Source organism: Pseudovirgaria hyperparasitica (genome assembly GCF_010093815.1).
Source record: "Pseudovirgaria hyperparasitica strain CBS 121739 unplaced genomic scaffold EJ05scaffold_13, whole genome shotgun sequence".
NCBI classification, from domain to species: domain Eukaryota; kingdom Fungi; phylum Ascomycota; class Dothideomycetes; order Acrospermales; family Acrospermaceae; genus Pseudovirgaria; species Pseudovirgaria hyperparasitica.
In genome coordinates, this window is record NW_022985561.1 from 141,740 (window position 1) to 159,279 (window position 17,540).

The following is a 17,540-nucleotide window of genomic DNA, read 5'->3' on the forward strand; positions in this document are numbered from 1 at the left end:
CCACTTAACTTCACTTTACTGCTGCTGTGCACTGTGCTGCTATCGCAAAGTCCTCAGACTTCTTATGTTCTCAGCTTCAGCATATTCGATATATCGTGACGGTACCTCCAAATTCTTCATATATATGTGGATTGCACAGTCATGTATCCAGTGGGATTGTTGGTTATGTTCGATGTGCTATGTTTGGCTTAATCATGATGTACTGTAATGCGAGCGTAAATCATGCTTAGATCTCGCAAGGGCCGCAGCTAGGCATGCTTACTGATGAAAAAGTGGTGTAGCAGAGAAGTCAAGGGAGAATCATTTGAATAGTCATGGGTATCATCTCGGTTTGCTTGCTATATTACCGTACGTGCTCTTCATATTGCCCACCCTGCAGCTTTTTTCGATATGGTACGAGTAGTCGGTGCCACCGAAGGGGCCGCCTCTAGGCCTACGCCCATGGGTCCACCACCCTGGTCAAAGTCTTTTATATCGAGGACGGTAAATGTGGCGTTCAGGTCGGCGTCCGGGATTGTTGGATCTGCATTTCCTGGAAACAACGTAGCGTCTGGGAGACGAGGCTGGTCGGCGACGTCCTTTCCATCGCCTACGCTTTGTGGTGCGTCGCACTCGTCGTCATCATCATCTTCGGCCCCGATAGAGGCCCTATCTTCTGCCTGTTTGGCCCCTTCGCCACTGACACCACCGTCACCATCGACGCCGACTTCTTTCATATATTTTTCTAGCTCGCGTGCCATTTTTTTGCTAAACCCGCTGGCCTCGGCTTCAACGTCAAGGCGCTTCGTCACATTTGATGTGGCATCTTTGAAGAATGGGCCTGACTCATCGCTTGTGAAGTGGAATCTGCGTTCGAAGAAGCGTTTAATACAGTTCACGTCGCGATCGAAGTAGTACTCCGCATCAGGGTGCGAAATAGATATCATCTGTGGAAAGTCGATTACAATAGGTGTTAACGTAATGGTCGGAGGCTCGTCTGAATTTAGAGACGACGACGGAGCAGCGTCTTCTTTGACGAGAATGTTGAATTCATTGAAGTCGCCATGAATAAGACCGAAGCTTGCGAGTCGTACGATGAGCTCGAGGAGTTCGGCATAAAGGCTGGCGGGGTCTGGAACGCTTGAGATTTGGCGGAGTGGGAATGCGTCAATCAGGCTCATGACAATGGTATGTCTGTTCTGCGCAATGGGCTCAGGCGTCGGAATGCCGTTGTCGCGCAGGACTTGCATGAAAGTAAATTCTTTCAAGGCGGCGAGGCGCGACATGTACATCCATGATCCCGAGGAGCGGTTGCGTAGATAATCACGATTCGTCTTGACGGTGCGAAAAGAGATCCGGCCGAGACGGTGAATTTTCAGTACTCGTTGCAGGCCTGAATCACTGGCAACGACGTAAATGTCAGATTCTTTGCCGACGCCGATTTGGTTACCGACAGAATATACCGTGGAAGATTTGCGGTGGGCGTTGAGGGCAAGATAGTCAATGCCGCCGTATGTCAGTCGGTAGCCATCGTCTAGGTGAAGTCAGAATCTGCTGGCAATATTACCTATTTAGGAATGGTGCGCTATACACTTGGCGTTCTTGACCTTTGCAATCAGGTTTGCCTTCGCAAGGGTCGATATGCACTTATGGACTCCGCTACCACCACGGAGATTCGATATCTGTTGTATCAAGGGGGTAGGGACAACTTCATGATTCCTACTACCCATCTCTACCTATATATACCGCATTAGTGGCCATTTTATTCTGGTTGAGGGCACGGGCCTGGCATACTGCTGTAAGCACCCTCCAGTCCTCGACCGTGAGATACCGAATCGCTTTAGTATCAAGCTTCATCGTACATATACCCGCGTGGCGTGTCTGTGTCTTGGGAATGGTTCGAGCACTGTGGTCGACGCATCACAAAAAGATCGGTGGTCCGCAAGCACTAGTACTTGGCGCACGGACTCGCCTTGCTGCTTTCTCATCGCCGCCAAGAGCGCGACGCCATACTTGGTACCTACTCCAGAGCTTCCATAGCGCTTCGATACACACCAAGCTCTCCAACTTCGATCCTCTTCAGTGCTCTTCATACAATTTATACTTGCGTCTTCTCCTATACTCACTCTACTGCTTTCTAAATAAGTCTTGGTGAGGTGTGTCGAGGCATTTCCGAACACTCTGTGGACCCGGTTCTTCGCTGTTTAGACGCGAGCTTCAACATGGCAAAGGGAGACGAGAAGCCCACTACCGCCCAGCAAGGCAAGGGCAAAGCGGTAGATGACCCAAAGGACACAAAGAATGAGAAGGATACCAAGGAGAAAGGCAAGGGAGATGAGAAGCTGGACCTGCCTGCTGGTAGGTTCCCAGCGGTCCGCCGTTCAGCTACTTTGATGAGACTGAATGCGATGTTTGCCCCAAAGTATGCTGATTGAGAACAGAGGAGCTCAGTGAGGAAGACCAGCAGCTCAAGAATGAGCTAGAGATGCTCGTAGAGCGGTTACTGGTATGCTATAATGAACGATGACTGACCAGACGATTTTACTGAGAGTGGGTAGGAACCGGACACCAAACTGTACAAGCCGGCTCTAGAAGCTATCAAGAACTTTATCAAGACCTCCACATCTTCAATGACGGCTGTGCCGAAGCCGTTGAAATTCCTGCGGCGACACTACGAGAATCTCGAGAAAGCGTATGACGCATGGCCTGCGAGCGATAACAAGGTCTGTATTGAACGAAAGACGCGATCAAGAGCTATGGTAGCTAACCTCATCAAAGATATCATTTGCAGATGTACTCTCTGCTCTCGGCATGACCTATTCAGACGAAGATCGCCACGATTGCCTGAAGTACCGACTACAATCAACGACACAAGACATCGGCTCATGGGGTCACGAGTACATGAGGCATCTATCGCTAGAAATTGGGCAAGAATTTCAAACTCGATTAAACGACGATAAAGACACGGATGACCTGACTGACCTTGCTATCACACTGGTGCCATTCTTCCTGAAGCACAATGCTGAAGCCGATGCAGTCGACATTCTCAGCGAGCTTGAGATGATCGAGCATCTTCCCAAGTATCTGGATGAGAACACATACTCCCGTGTTTGTTTGTATATGGTCAGGTAATGCATACAGGCTCTCTTCGCGTTCTTGTCTAATGGCTTATATAGCATGGTACCACTTCTTACCTACCCAGATAATGACCGATTCCTACGAACCGCTTTCGATATTTATGGCAAATACAAGCAATATACACAAGCAATAGTTATCGCTATACGGCTCAATGACCGCGAGCTAATTGAACAAGCTTTCAACGCTACGGAAGACAAGTCGATCCGTAAGCAGATGGCGTTAATGATTGCTCGGCAGCGGATCTGGCTAGATCTACCAGATGGTGACGATGAGGATCAAGAGCTTCAAGAGTGCTTAAACAACACAAGGCTACCCGAATACTTTAAGGCGCTTGGAAAGGAACTTAACATATTAGATCCAAAGACCCCTGATGACATTTACAAGACGCATCTCGAAAGCTCGCGAACAGCTGGCTTAACAAATACCGACTCCGCAAGGCACAATCTCGCCAGTGCATTCGTGAACGCTTTTGTCAACGCTGGTTATGGTGACGACAAGTTGATGCTAGTATCGGACAATAAAGGCAGTTGGGTCTGGAAAACAAAGGACGAGGGAATGTTGTCGACGGCAGCTTCGTTGGGCATGCTAATGCAGTGGGACGTTGAGATGGGTTTGGACAAAATTGATCCATACACCTATCTGTCGGAAGACTCAATCAAGGCTGGCGCCATGCTTGCTACCGGTATCATCAATTCTGGTGTTCGCATGGATTCCGACCCAGCGATGGCCTTGCTCGGAGATTCCGCGAACCTGGACAATCCAAACGTGTCTATCCGGATGGCCTCGATCATGGGTCTCGGTTTGGCATACGCTGGCTCGCAAAAGGAGGAACTCCTGGATTCCCTGCTGCCAATTGTTGGCGACACTTCTCTCGACATGCGCCTCTCTGCTATGGCTGCCCTATCGTTAGGTATGATCTTCGTTGGCTCAGCACAGAGTGACGTGAGCGAGGCGATCATTCAGACCTTCCTAGACGAAGACCGCACAAAACAGCTCAAGGACAAGTGGACGAGGTTTATGGCTTTGGGCTTAGCACTTCTTTTCTTCGGTCAGCAAGAGGAAGTCGACGTTATCTTGGAGACCCTCAAGGCGATCGACCACCCTATGTCGAAGCCTACGTCGGTGCTGGCAGAAGTCTGTGCCTGGGCAGGCACCGGCGCTGTCTTGAAGCTACAACAGCTTCTGCATATATGCAATGACCACATTGAAGATGACGACGACGAGAAGAAGGGCGACGAGCTCCTTCAAGCGTACGCTGTGATCGGACTGTCGCTGGTTGCCATGGGCGAAGAGGTCGGCCAAGAAATGGTCCTCCGACAGTTTGCCCACCTAATGCACTACGGAGAGGCAAACATTCGAAAGGCTGTACCCCTTGCAATGGGCTTGATTAGCCCGAGCAATCCGCAAATGAAGATATACGACACACTTTCGCGGTACAGTCACGATAACGACAATGACGTGGCTGTTAATGCTATATTTGCTATGGGTCTTGTTGGCGCTGGTACAAACAATGCTAGGTTGGCACAACTCCTCCGCCAACTTGCAAGCTACTATCATCGCGATGCGAACGCTTTGTTTATGGTACGCATCGCACAAGGTCTGCTTCATGCGGGTAAGGGGACATTGTCTTTCAACCCCTTCCATACGGATCGTCAAGTCCTGTCTAGAGTCTCCGCCGCTGGTTTATTGACGGTGCTTGTGTCCTTGATCGATTCCAAGCAATTCATACTTGGTGATTCACACTACCTCCTATACTACCTCGTTACCGCTATGCATCCTCGCTTCTTGATCACTCTCGACGAAGAGCTCAAGCCACTCCAGGTCAACGTACGCGTTGGTCAAGCTGTGGATGTAGTCGGTCAGGCTGGCCGCCCCAAGACTATCACTGGGTGGCAAACACAGAGTACACCTGTGCTGCTGAGTCATGGTGAGAGGGCCGAATTGGAAGATGAACAGTACCTGAGTCTGAGCAGTGTGCTGGAAGGTGTGGTAATACTTCGAAAGGTAAGTCAAAATCCTCCGTAATAACTGTCATTGGTTTAAGCTGACAAATCTGCTAGAATCCTGACTGGGAGGCATGAACGACGGAATTATAGTGTTGACACGCAGTTCGAAAAGCTAGGCTGTGTGTTTGGTATTGCTATATTTGACTTTCATGGGCGCCTATTGGGCTGGGTAGACTAGCATCCTATGAATGTATAACACAACCCTTCCACTACCTTTCAGTTACTTTGCTGTCCACATGTCTCCATTCACCAAGGCGACTCATGTTCTTATCAGCGACTTCAACGCATACGTCTAGCACGCAGTGCATGACGCCTGGTGCATAGGTCTTTACGTGCTCCACATGTTCCAATCGCACAACTCGGTCTGGCGATGCTGTCGATCTGACAATGGCCCCTATTTCGTTTACGATCTGCTTGATTCTATCATCATATTCCGTTTTCTTGGTTGCTATATTCTCATGCACGTGCAGCCATCCGCTCAGTTCGATGTCAAGAGCATTGACTGCAGTCTCGCAAGATGCAGCGGAAGATGGTAGGAGTCCGAGGTTCACGTGTCGAATTGGCGGAATGCATGCTCTCAAGTCCTTGATCCGTGACATTGCAAGGGCATTGGACTCATGGAATGCGACCAGTAATGGCTTCAATTTTGCCTTTGGTTGTATAGCAAAAGCCCTCACCAATTTGCTAGTATGTTCGTCCTCTCTCACTACCTCACCGCGCCACTTATTTGCCTCCACGCCCCGTCTCATTCCTTCCAAACTCCATCCGTTAATTTCCCATCCGAGGACCACAGTCGCGCCCGCCTGCGAATACGAAAATGAGAAATATCCGATCCCGCAGTACAGGTCCACCGCCGTCCATTCCGCACCGCTCTCTGAGCAGGAAACCACGGATGGGAGCTTCAGCAGTCGTGCTTTCTCCTTGATGTTGCCTCGACTGAACATCGTATGTAGCGGCGCCCATATTTGATGTATGCCATTCTGCTTGGTGCTCACCCAGAACGCGGATGCAAAGTCCGATAATGTTGGAGAGGGAATCGGTGCTGCAGGGCCGAATGAGCCATGGAGGGGTGTGAAAGCAGTCGGGGAGCGCAAAATGTTGGTCTCCACGGACGTAGAAGTCTGTACGGGGATTGGGGCGTTGATTGCAACGTGTGTGGTATTGGTTTCGAGGGCCATGAGTGCCCAGAGCTGGCTGAGCTGAGTTGGTGAGAGGACCGTATATGCGGTCTGCCATGATGGACGTTTGAGAGGGTCCGCAGAGAGTAAAAGAAGCGGTTTGTATATGCAGTATGGTGTGGGTGAGTCAATTGATATCGATGAGTCGAGTTTCATCTGTGCCAGAAGATCTGGTTGGAGCGAATTCATCCATTTGATCTGAGCTGTAAGAATAGGATTGTTGTTCTTCAATGATATTGGCGCCGCGTGTTGATGTTCATCAATTGCTTCAACGACAGGCGCCCACTTGATCTTAATACGAGATTTGTCCTCAGGTCTCAAGCACAGTGTATTTAGAACTCCCTGAGTCCTGTCATGCATCGCTACTCCGCGACCTTGCTCACTTCTGGTCGGGCAGTCAATCAAGGTTGGGATTTCAAACGATCTTTCAATGAAATCATCATCATCGGCTCCACAGCTTTGTATTCTTGAAGACTTATCTAAGAGGTTCTGACTCTCGAGATAACTCTTCACGGTCTTGACACACAAGCGTGGTACAATGACGATGACGCGTTCACTCATATCTCGCTATGTCCATAGAACAACATTCTGCTTATTGTATATGACTTATGGACATTTCTAGCTTGCGCTTCCGGATGTTTAGTCAAGAAGCGCAATTTTATAAAAGTCAGCCAAAAAAAAGCTTATTTGGCGGCCAAGGCTCACAGCGCACGTGCCTTCAGATCACGTGCTACCTTAACTCTAGCGAACATTCGTGTCGCCAATTATCTCGGTTAATCGGACTCTACATTGCTGTATTCGCCGTCGCTCCGCAGATAAGGATGAATCACAATACAGCAGTCTCTACCGACATGCTTTTCCCTGCGAGAGGTTCAGCTATGGTCGCTTGAAGTGACGGACAGCCGTGGAGTGAAGCCAGCATTGCTGTGTCGTCTCATTCCTGCAAAACACTCTGATAGAAAATCTGGCTAAAACGTTATGATCGTCCATTCAGGCGAACAATAACTTGCAGGTGCATTCATACGACCGTTTGTACTTTGAACAATGACCTTGCAGAAGCTATAATACCACCACACCCACATTTGCACTCTGCTATCTAGCGCTCAAGTACCGAAACTATCTAGCCCAAACCCAAACACTCGTCAACCGGCTTTGCTGGGCCAACTATTTCTCATATGCACATAATGACTCGATGTTTGGGCTATCTGTGTTGGCGAGGCGCTCGGGAGAAAGCGTTACCGAACAAGCAGAGGCCTGCAGTCGAGAAGTCTTGACCTGAGGTGGATCCGTTTGACTTGCCATCAAAGGATAGCTACGTATCGACTCAGAATGACTGATCTCGAGGCGTCCTGGAAGGAGAGATTCCAGCCTACCGTAAAGGATCAGTATACATAGAAATTTGCGGAGTCATAAGCATTACCAGCTGACAGAGACTTGTAGAAGTACGACAAGCCCTATCCCTTCGAGACTCCACTACTTTCATCCGTCAGTACAATCATATAGTATCACCGTATTCCAAGCTAAAGACGTAGTAGGAAGCGAGAAAGCAAATCTTGAGACTACGAAGAGTTGGGAGTGCCGAGAGTCAAGTGGCACCGCATGCCACACCGCTCTCTGTGTTTCATCTTGAATAGACTTGTGCCGTGCCGTTCATTGTACAGCCTTGCAGGCTGGCTCTCACAAAATGGTTAGAAGTTTCCAACACTTGCTCTGAGATGCGTACTACAGAAAAGACGGACATGTCCTCATGAGTAGCAATGTGTAGGCTGAGCCGTAGAGACATATAATAAGGCTCCTAGAGGTCTAAACTTTTGACCTGTAATCTGCCAGCCTTGTGCCTCCATGATGAGTTTGGCGCGCGCTGGTGTCATACAACTAACTATTGGTTGATGGACCTCGACAGGAAAAGTAAAAGGCCCGAAAGGTAATGCAAACTTCAGACATTCCCTATTTATCGGGCATCTGACCCTCTGTTGCCCTTCAAGAAGAGGCGTCAAGTTACTGGCAGTAATGTCTGCACGTTGTTGATACTTGTCCGATCTGAAGGTCTACGAATGAATTGTGGTTCGCAAGATTGGTGCCTGTGTCTGTGCACACGGCCCATGAGAGAAATATAACTCCAAAAAAAGCCCTTAGCGGCTCCCATATTTTCCATACTTCTCCGTTACTCTGGCGCAAATGATTGGTAGGTGTGAGAAATTGACAGTATGTGTTGTACAACCTGGCCAAATAAATTGCCAATTCGAGGGCTTCCTCCGTGGTTGTCCATGCTGTATCCTCTTCCTTGCAAGCCTGCACGAGGCTGCAAGACTCGCGAACTCGATCCATGGATGCGCAAAGCAAAATCTTGCCATGGGTCTCATTGGCTAGGTGTTTCCCTCCGGCGGCACAATGAGGTTAAATCAGTCTCGTAACCTCGCCTCTTCAATTTCAGAGCTGAGTCTGTCTCTCATGATTTCCACGCATGGTGCATAGCGCATATCGACTGGATAAATTCATCTATACGATTTCATTATTGTTACACAGCTTTCTTCATCAGATCAATCAACTGAGCGTCCAATATGCAAGAAACCTCAGTGAATATCGCATGTCCAGACTTTGTCAGAAGTTTATATGACTATCAGAATTGGCCGAAAAATTTACTCTACAAACACGATAGGAGTAACAGGTATCACAAGCTATTAAGAGACATGCCCTACGAAATTTTTGACCTTCCCGACGAATCTGAAAGCTACGGGTTGGGAGTACATATCATCGACGTAAAATCGCAAGGACAGAGTGAGTGTTGATATCGACGGCCACTTGGACATGGCGTGTTGACTGTAATAGACGGAGAGCTACGAACAGTACGAACCATGAGCCGATCAAGTAAGGAAATGGTGCGTCGTCTGCATCAATTAGAAGACAGTGAGTCGTGATCCCCTACATGATAAAGCACTACATTCAGATATGCTCTCATTGTGGTACCTACATATTTCCAGAGTACGAGATCTGTTAACATTCGATCAAAAGTGATTTTACCAACATACCCAAGAGTTTCACAGCCAACAGCATCTGTGCAGAATGGCGGACCACAAGATCCGGTCCTAGAAGCCTTAGAACCAATACCTGTTAAGGATTACAGACACGATCCTTTCTGTCGTGTAATGTACGCTGAACATAGATTCCATGAACACCGAGCGCGATTCATACCTTGCTGATCAACGTCAGATGTTTACTGGCTCCGTTCTCTCGAGCACCGTTGAGTATGACCCCAATGATGTTCCAATTACTCGCAAGCTATCACCAAATAATGCCCGAGATCGTTGACTATCTATCGGCATTCGGGCACGAAACAGCCCAAGGAGCTCGATTCTGCGGCTTCAACACCCACATACAACTCGACTTGAACCCTTCAAGTAGATTGGTTGTCAGTGCACTTGGGCGAAGTGGACGCTTGTATCAGATATGCTACAATCTGAGGACACCACCTCGAGTACCCATTCAGAAGTCGACGTCCTCAGCAGCACTACCAACAACATCTGGACGCATGGCTTTCCGCCAGTTGATTGTCCATCATCAATTCGACATCGGCCGAGGTGTAGCTCTTTGGCTTTTAGCGGGCGGGGCTCGAGATATCATACCAGGAATCGTGGACAGCCTTGTTCCAAAGATTGAATCAAAAGAGGATACTACCATGACAGACCGTTTTAGAACTACGCTCGACGTCCATTTTTTCAACTGTGAGCATGCTACGATAGACTGGCGAGAGTGCATAGAATTTCTAGAGAAGAGTTTTGATGTAAGGATGACTATTGAAGTTCAAGATCAATTCAGAATTTGCACCTAATCTACCTAGGAATACCGACTTATGCTCTTGGAGAACCTCGAACTCGACGAGGGCGAATATTCTAAGAGTATTTTTGATACTATAACAGCGCTTAAGAATTTGCAGATAAATGAAGAGAATGTTGGCAATGCAGTACTAATTCTACATTCAAATATCGACACAATGAAGTCTCTGGTGTCATTCTACGAAGAATTGGAAGAAAACCACACAGATGAAATATGTGCCGGGCACAGTGGATTTGACTCAAGGAACAATGGAATCCGCAGGTTCGTGAAGAAAATCGGGCATTTAGTATCAGAGATGAGTATGCTCATACGGCGCGGGGAGCGCCTCGCTCAAGTGGTGGCAGATACCAAGAATCTCGTAAGGCCCCTCACATCACCGCAGACAGATTCTCTCTAATAGTGCGTACACTTAGGTCATTAAAACCCGGGAGTTTCAGAATTCTAAGCAAATCGAAATTCTCACGATTGTAACCAGTCACTTGGGTTACCAGGCCCAAAAGGAAACCATTGCGGTGAGGGTAATCACTATTGTGACCTTATTGTATCTTCCATGTTCCGTAGTTTCGGTGAGAGGCCTGAATCTAGCATATTTATGTTACCAATTAACAAAATATAGTCGTTCTTCTCAACCGACGTAGTAAAATTTCTCGTCGATGATAATAACTCCCTTTGGTCTAGCCAATGGTCTGCGAAGGCTTTGGTTCTCTGGCTTGGAGTGACCGCTGTACTTATGGCTCTAACGCTACGAGCTAGTTACATATTCTACAGACACGAGCAAGAGAGACAGCTTGATGACCTTGACAGGACTATGGTGAACTTGGTAGGGAATGGACTGGTAGACGTTTTGAACAACAGAAAAAATGGCGTGGGATCAACCTGGCTTCTCGATTTTTTCGGTCTTGGTGCTTCAACACCGAAGGAAACTCCTATGTCTACTGAAGTCCCTGATGACCCTAACACCGGGGGCCCAATATGGAATGTGGCTAATCATAGGGAGGAGAAAGTTGCGAGGCTCAAATGGTGCCGACACTTCTTTAGCAAGTCTGAGGCTAAATCTGTCTCGCCAGTAGAGAGCCATGATGCTCAACAAAGAGTATGAAAATATGACCTTGATCGATAGAGGAGTCTTCAATCGCTACCATTTCTTGCCATACTACTCCCCCCAATATATCGAGATGTCAATATGCACAGGGCGGTAGAAAAATGAACGATATTGGAGGCAAAGAAATCTCGAGACCATGAGTGTGGTAAATATTGAAACAATAGAGTCCGCGGTGACATCCATATATTCCGGACCGACGTGACTTGTGTCCGCCTTCAACACACACTAGGCAGTACATCATGCGACCCTGTTACACCTACTACCTAATTAACTATTGCTCTTCGCCTTCTAACATATGGTCAACGAAAGCATACACGGCCGCAATGGTGCACAGTGATCCAACTTATGCAGGAAAGCGCAGCATTCCCGACGACCTGCTTTAGCTTTCAAAGGATCACTTCGGAGGACATGCGATTCAGAAAACGGGTAACTCAAGTCTAGTTCTGGTAAATTTAGCGGCTCAACCATTTTGAGACTGCAGCTCGGGGCTTATTGAGGAACGCTGTTTGAGGCCCATAGGCACATTACTTGCGATAGGGGCTCGGGATGTTGTCAAAGACATACTAGACAGCGGTATAGATGACTCTTCACTCCCAGTGGAGCTAGATGCCTTCAAATCGTCCTCTGCTGGGGTGATCCTCAAAGGCAAAGGCTTTCTAGATAGCTTTATCGAAAAACAGTGGTCGTTCTGTCCTATCACCTTTGAGCTTAATAGAGTCTTCACCTGGAATACGAAGAGCATTATTCCATTATGCTATTAGCGATTACTGTCAGAAGGACATACAGCCAGCGTGTACGAAGTCCTCATTCCCGAGAAGAGTTTGAGTGAAGGGATCCGGAACATATCGCAACGACATCGATTTGAGGACCCAAATCTGTGTCCTGGCCTGGCATGTGACACTATCATATATGATGAACGAGATACTAACGCATTCTGTCTAACAAAGTGCTATCAGTTTGCGTTAAAAGTGTATCGCCTCATGGAGATCGTGAGAGCACTTTTACACGACTTCTGCGTCGAACAAAAGCTCCAGATAGCTTTGTAAGACATATAAGTGCTTTCAAGATCAAATGTGACATCAAGCCACCGAATATACTTCTCGTCGGAGAGCACTTCAAACTGTCAGACTTTGGCTGTTCTTCAATTGTACCCGAGGAGGAAGTTGCTCAGTCAAAGTCCACACATTTTAGTACTTTGTCCTTTGGTATAGTAGTCTCTTGCAAGGTATAAAATGTCCTCACTAATCAAAACCAGGTGCTCCTGAGGTGACAAGACACTCGACTCCAACGCTGCAGCGACCGCAATCCTTCGACCTCTGGTCCATGGGTTGTATTCTGTCAGAAGCAGTAACATGGATTATGCTTGGATCGAAAGGCATCAAGCAATTTCGTAGACTTCGTTCTCGAGCTCATGTTATGAGTCCTACCCGTTCAAGTAGCATTATAGGGGGATTGACGCCGTCTTCTCTGGTCGGACATATGTTTCACGATGGCGAGAAGGTCTCAAGGCTTGTCATATTGTGGCACCAGCACCTTCGTGGCATCATGCAAGTATGCGATACAGTTACAATCCGTATTCTTGATATTGTTGATATGAGTCTGCTAGTAGACATGAAGTCAAGAATCAGTGCTCAGGAGCTACTGAAACGCATGGATCATGCGATTGGAGAGCCAGAACATGACGACGATGTTACCCTTGGCGCATACGACGAGCTAGAATCTCTTTTGGAAGAGGACCAGAGCGAAAATAGTGATACTGAGGAATTTATAGTCATCGATATCGAATAGTGATACAATTACTTCAGTGTCAGTCTTGCGAGGTCAGTATCTGTTGCAATGGACAGGACTTGTCCACTACTCAGTTTGTGTTCTATTCTTCAGCCAGTAATCCCTTGAGAAACATCACAGGTGAATCCATTCCTCCGCTAGATCCTGGAGGTGGAGGTTCGAACTATTGTATTTGTATTCATAAGAAATTTTCAGTTTATAGGCCACATGAGTCGAACCAATAGCATTGGGAGCAAGTTCTTCTCGTTTTCTGCCTTACCGGAGTCAAGGACACCGGAAGACAATATAAGAGGTAGGGCACTGTTATGATTTCATACATGGGACGGGGTCTGTGAACGACTCGCTCTCTTACCTCTTAGTCTGAATAGTGCCCTAGCTTTCTCATTCGCGCAACAAATGGATTTAGGCGTTTGACCAGACAAGATCGTCGCCGCGAAGCTACCATCCTGGTTCCCCCGGAGAGGCTGGACTTGATAAGTTTGATGATGAGAGTTGCCACGATCAGCGGACAGCTACCAGACTCAACGTAGAGAACTATTCGAAGACTGTATGCCGAATTGCGGGAGTATGTCAAGGCGTCAAACTCAGGCGGCATGTTGCAGAAGTGGAGATACGAGGACCTGTGCAAGGATGAAAGTTGCATACCGGCTATAGAATCCGGCTATAGAATCCGGCTATAGAATGAAGAATCTCTATGTGCTTTAGGGGTTTCTTATTCCATGAATATCTGGCGATTCGTCTTAGTCTTGCCTTTTGTGGGCTACCGCACATAAGATCCGAGGTTTGAGTTGATGAGATCGTGACATTCGAAACGGCAGAAGTATCAGTCTCTTGGGTTTGGATAAGGAAAATCTATGATACCGTAATCTCAATTCTAGTGCTGTGTTACGGACGCTATTCCAGGGGATTGTCAAACATGACCTCAGAGAAGGTGAACGAAGCGAGTATGGGCATGTATGAAAGAAGGTAAAGTGCGATGCATCGCGATGTATATATCGGATATATATATATATATATATACATATGTACCTAAGGGTGACATAAATTGCCTCCCTAGAGCCCACTTAACCTGCACTGTACTTCTTTAGTAAATAAGCTATATACAATATGTATAAGAAAGGGTGAATATCAGGGACTATGATGAACAAAGACAGTCCTTGAAGCAAGATTCGCAGAGCTCTTGAATATTATGTCTAGCTCCCGGTATTGATTCAACGCGTCACGTCCGTCGAGCACCGAAATTGATCCCTGAAAGGTTGTCCGGAGCCGCAACTTCATGTACCGCACCATCATTCGACACTTCGCTGAAGACCTTGGTCCATCCCTGGAAAGAGGGAGGAGAAACCACTAATCTCCGTCGATACCGAAGACGCAAGAGGAAGGATAGAATGCCAATTGTTAGCAACGCGGGTATACCCAACCCCAGCCCGACGGCTACTCCAAGTTTCGCAGGTGAGTCGAGCCCAGTTTCGTGAGTCATATGCGACGAAGATGGCACTGGGATGGTCTCGTTGGTTGTAGACTGCGGTAGAAAAATGCTATGGATTATAACGACGGGTGTTGAGGATACTGAGGAAGGTAGAGAGGTAGTGATTGGCGACGAGAGAGATACGTCCTCCGCGGCTGGATCGCGTATTCTGATGTAATGGCTCGTGGAATCGCCGTTTATGCTCACCACATGAAAGTAAAATATAGGCTGTATCCGTATGTCGAAGTCTCTTAGAATGTCGGCGAAGCTGAAATCCAGCCTGAATGCCCCTCTCCCATTGACTTCTGCTGACGAGAACTTCTGTTAGTACAGCTTGTCAGAAGGGAACCGCACACTTCTCACAGATTTCTTTGCAATCCTTAAGCTCTTGACAGATGTTAAGGGTGAAATTGTCGAATATGGTGTTGCTGAATCTCATGTGGATGGTTTCATCGGGCCTGTAAACCGAAGCGTTCTTATAATCCTCGCCCACACCGGGCTCGCCTGGCTCGACCCAGCAGACATCCGGGCAGCTGTATTGGCTTTGTGTAGGGGATATTATGAGCAGGATGACCCAAAGGCAGAAGTTCAAACTTCTAATAATCACGGTAGTGTTGCGCATTGAAGTGGTCATACAACAAAAGCTGCGCGGTGGGCATCATTATCGCTCAAGAGCCAGACACCCCATCTCTTAAGTACAATCTGAGTTATAAGGCCAGGGCGTTTCGCCATCGTAATCGCCTCGTTCGCCTTGTCATGCGAAGCTCTAAGTCTATTTTGGGGCCCGGAACGGTATACCTTTGTCGTCGCAGTCGTCGTTTGCCTAGAGCCTGACTCTCTTGGCATTTTTCATGTTCATGCTTGTGTTCACACACCCGTTCGATGCCTCTATATATCAGAACATTATATAGACTTACAGGGTATGATCAGGCGATTAATAATATTTACTATCTGGGCTCTAAATTCTTTAGTTTAGTCTATAATCAGAGAGTTTAATTCTCAGAGACGGGGAAGAGAGAAGGTTTTCCAAATGTCGTACGGCCTATCTTATTATAACCTCTAAGAGATTTAAAAAATCTTCTCTATCACTTTAATAAGACTTTACTAAGATGAAATAAGGTTGGGGATAGATTGGGGTGTGTCTGATTATCTATTATATCTACATATGCTTAGGTATAGGCGTAGAAGTAGGAAAATTGGGGCGAGAACACCACATGGATCCATGCGTGCATGAGTGCCAAGAGAGTTAGGTTCTGAGCAAGCAACGAATAGCTCCGTAAAATCATCCTGCTCCGGATGTGGCACCTTGGCACCAAAGGGCAACTGCGAACGAACTCTTGCTTCTTATTGTCAGTATGAACATAGGTACCCGTTGGGTATTCAGTGTCAGAGGTCATTGATGTATTAATGTATGTGTCTTCTAAAGTTATGTACAATCAAATATGAGCGCAAACTTTGTGGTAGCTAATGGTGGACCAGCTCCTGGCTGGGATCCTTCTCGTCTCAAATACACTGTGTCTTTTGGTAACATTTTCCTCGAACTCCTGGCACACGATGCCAACGCGATATCTCTGGATCCCCGAAGATCCTTTGCATCTCGACCAGATCCCTATCTGCTGTCACCGGGCTTCCGCTTTGGGATTCGGCCGATTTGGCTCAGGTCGAAGCTGGTGAGACAGGAACGTGTCGTTGTGACTTTTGTTGTGGCTTTTGTCTCAGCCAAGGGATTGCTCGTATGCGCGGTGGGAGCCTCTGATCTGGCTCCCGGCCGCGTGAAAGACTGGCCAGATGTCCTCCTGGCCGCTTCGCCCGTGGCCACTCTCCGCTTTTTGGACGCGGTTGCTCCTGAGGGAGCGTAGCCCAAAGCAGACTTCTCCTGAGTAAAAGCCTCCTCCCCACTCCTCTTCTTTGAAGCAGTCTTCTTGGTCTGAAGAGACTTCGAAGTAGGTGCTTTCGAGGCAGTCTTGGTCTGGAGAGCTGCCGGCGGAGAGGTCTGGTCAGAAGAAGGGCTGGACGGCGGCGGCGTAGGAGGGAGCCGGGAATGCACACTTTCATAGTGCATGTCGGCAAAGGCGATCTGTAGGTGTCGTCGGGTGGTACTGCCATCCGGCGTCTTTACAGAGAACTCAGCATTGTGAACGGTCACCGCGACCTTCCACAATTCACAGAAGGCAGCGATGCAGATCTGCCCGACAAAAGCTCTTGGAGCACGCACAACCTCGAGAAACCGTGCCCAGCGTTCCTCGATCGACTTCGTTGACCCGGCAGAACCCGTAGAACGTCTACTGGCTCTCCTAGGAGCGTTGTGGCGACCTTCCACAAGATCCTCGTCATCCAGAAGGACGGCGTACTCATCGAACCCGAAATCACGCAGATATGCGTGAAGCTGAGCCCGAAGCTCGGGATGACGCTCTTGGTCACCCCATAGCTGGTCCGCTAGTGCGCGGAACAGGCAGTTTCCATCACCAATGATGGGACGCACCTCCAGACCCTGGACAGCCAGCATGGGGAACTTGCTCATGAGAGAGCGTTGGCGGAGACCCATGCTGGCGGTGATGGTGTCTGTGAGGTGTTGAGAGAGGAGGAATTGCCAAATGTTACGATGGCAAGGTTGAAGAGGACGTCTTCTACTGAAGAGAAGAACGATGATGTGAAGAGTGGGTTGTAGAACAGTGAAGGTTACTGATCTGTTGTCAAGTCTTGTGGAGATGTGAAAAGATATGACAGAGTAAGTCTGTTAGAAGAAACTGCATGAAGAAGCAATGAATAGGGAGGGAGGTGCAGGTTGCTCTGCCTAAATATTATTTCAGGTACGTTCAGAGCGCAGGGAAAGTGACAACAAGTGACGCTAACACAGATGGTCATTTATTTCTACCATGGAAAACATTGTTTGCGCTCTGTAGTCTCCAATAATCAGTCTTACGTACCAGGGTAGCCATTCTAGTAGGACTCATTTCACATATGCGTTGGACTGAAAAATAATATGCTACTGACTTGCAGCCTTCTTGTGAGAAAAATATGGCAAGGATACCGCATCTTCTAGTTTA

At 47.8% G+C, this 17,540-nt stretch overlaps 7 protein-coding genes across 7 annotated transcripts; 3 read left to right on the forward strand and 4 right to left on the reverse strand.

The window, feature by feature from the left end:
* Positions 1–359: 359 nt before the first annotated feature.
* On the reverse strand, positions 360–1,836 carry EJ05DRAFT_442151 (RIO1-domain-containing protein; the record flags this gene model as incomplete). Its single annotated transcript, XM_033742025.1, has 3 exons — positions 360–1,513; positions 1,571–1,715; positions 1,774–1,836. 3 exons carry the CDS (start codon positions 1,834–1,836, stop codon positions 360–362), a joined length of 1,362 nt encoding a protein of 453 aa, XP_033597775.1.
* Positions 1,837–2,201: 365 nt separating this feature from the next.
* On the forward strand, positions 2,202–5,192 carry EJ05DRAFT_455291 (26S proteasome non-ATPase-like protein regulatory subunit 2; the record flags this gene model as incomplete). Its single annotated transcript, XM_033742467.1, has 6 exons — positions 2,202–2,337; positions 2,421–2,485; positions 2,538–2,702; positions 2,758–3,107; positions 3,156–5,121; positions 5,178–5,192. Coding segments are annotated over 6 exons (2,697 nt in total), but the record flags the coding sequence as incomplete, so codon positions are not given.
* Positions 5,193–5,332: 140 nt separating this feature from the next.
* EJ05DRAFT_512854 (uncharacterized protein) lies at positions 5,333–6,862 on the reverse strand (the record flags this gene model as incomplete). The annotated part of the gene is made up of 1 exon (XM_033748374.1): positions 5,333–6,862. The coding sequence occupies one exon, from the start codon at positions 6,860–6,862 to the stop codon at positions 5,333–5,335; it is 1,530 nt and encodes a 509-aa protein (XP_033597777.1).
* Positions 6,863–8,745: 1,883 nt separating this feature from the next.
* EJ05DRAFT_478344 (uncharacterized protein) lies at positions 8,746–11,408 on the forward strand. Its single transcript, XM_033744443.1, has 8 exons — positions 8,746–8,901; positions 9,047–9,079; positions 9,131–9,208; positions 9,314–9,449; positions 9,512–10,082; positions 10,140–10,493; positions 10,549–10,701; positions 10,752–11,408. The coding sequence occupies exons 1-8, from the start codon at positions 8,889–8,891 to the stop codon at positions 11,232–11,234; spliced, it is 1,821 nt and encodes a 606-aa protein (XP_033597778.1). The 5' UTR covers positions 8,746–8,888; the 3' UTR covers positions 11,235–11,408.
* Positions 11,409–12,560: 1,152 nt separating this feature from the next.
* EJ05DRAFT_488113 (uncharacterized protein) lies at positions 12,561–13,025 on the forward strand (the record flags this gene model as incomplete). Its single annotated transcript, XM_033745673.1, has 1 exon — positions 12,561–13,025. The coding sequence occupies one exon, from the start codon at positions 12,561–12,563 to the stop codon at positions 13,023–13,025; it is 465 nt and encodes a 154-aa protein (XP_033597779.1).
* A 1,219-nt stretch (positions 13,026–14,244) lies between these two features.
* EJ05DRAFT_512856 (uncharacterized protein) lies at positions 14,245–15,238 on the reverse strand (the record flags this gene model as incomplete). The annotated part of the gene is made up of 2 exons (XM_033748375.1): positions 14,857–15,238; positions 14,245–14,801 (listed from the first exon to the last, which is right to left on the reverse strand). The coding sequence occupies exons 1-2, from the start codon at positions 15,125–15,127 to the stop codon at positions 14,245–14,247; spliced, it is 828 nt and encodes a 275-aa protein (XP_033597780.1). The 5' UTR covers positions 15,128–15,238.
* A 633-nt stretch (positions 15,239–15,871) lies between these two features.
* On the reverse strand, positions 15,872–17,404 carry EJ05DRAFT_478345 (uncharacterized protein). Its single transcript, XM_033744444.1, has 2 exons — positions 15,973–17,404; positions 15,872–15,902 (listed from the first exon to the last, which is right to left on the reverse strand). The coding sequence occupies exon 1, from the start codon at positions 17,036–17,038 to the stop codon at positions 16,103–16,105; it is 936 nt and encodes a 311-aa protein (XP_033597781.1). The 5' UTR covers positions 17,039–17,404; the 3' UTR covers positions 15,872–15,902; positions 15,973–16,102.
* Between the last annotated feature and the right edge of the window lie 136 nt (positions 17,405–17,540).